The sequence below is a fragment of the Aphanomyces invadans genome (assembly GCF_000520115.1).
Source record: "Aphanomyces invadans strain NJM9701 unplaced genomic scaffold supercont1.77, whole genome shotgun sequence".
Lineage (NCBI taxonomy): Eukaryota > Oomycota > Saprolegniomycetes > Saprolegniales > Verrucalvaceae > Aphanomyces > Aphanomyces invadans.
Genome location: NW_008580222.1, coordinates 107,087 through 107,694, shown reverse-complemented (window position 1 = coordinate 107,694; position 608 = coordinate 107,087). Strand labels below are relative to the sequence as shown.

Here is a 608-nt window from a genome sequence, read left to right as displayed (position 1 = left end):
TTCACTTGCCAAGCGCCGTCGTGCATGCGCAAGTCTTGTAATTCTTCAACGTAAAATCCGCCATCACCAATAACAATCTGCGCCGTCAGGTCTTCATCAACTTCTCTCCCGCCTTCACAGTACATGCGTAGTCGACATGTATGGTGCAATGACGTGGCGCTGGGTGGCACAAGCTGCCGCACCTCCATCAGGTGGTCCGAGACGACCTTCACGACACGGTATGGCTCCTTCCAACGCAACGTAAGCTTGCCAGGGTGCTACAGCGCTCTAGCCACTAGGGCGAAGTCTCCCAGTGAAAACTTCTCGAACTTGACAGCGCGTCGTCCAGATCGGTACTTTCGGGCCTTTGCACGCTTCTGCGCACCTGTCTCGGCAACATTCTTGTGCATCACAGCGAGGGCCTGAGCAAGCTCAGTGATATGACGTATTGCCTCGACTTGACCCAATCGATGGACACGTCCTGGACACTATCCTGGACAACATCCTGGTGGGCCAGACCAACCAAGGGAGGCGTTGCAGGCAAACCAGTGAACGCTGTGACCGGTGCTATATCATCCAGACGGTCTGCAGGCTGCTGGTTTAGGGCACTCTGCACCATTGGCAGTAGC

At 55.4% G+C, this 608-nt stretch overlaps 1 protein-coding gene across 1 annotated transcript; it reads right to left on the bottom strand.

Annotated features, from left to right (window-relative positions):
- Window positions 1–257: 257 nt before the first annotated feature.
- H310_14628 (hypothetical protein) lies at window positions 258–598 on the bottom strand (the record flags this gene model as incomplete). Its single annotated transcript, XM_008882524.1, has 2 exons — window positions 258–401; window positions 458–598. 2 exons carry the CDS (start codon window positions 596–598, stop codon window positions 258–260), a joined length of 285 nt encoding a protein of 94 aa, XP_008880746.1.
- Between the last annotated feature and the right edge of the window lie 10 nt (window positions 599–608).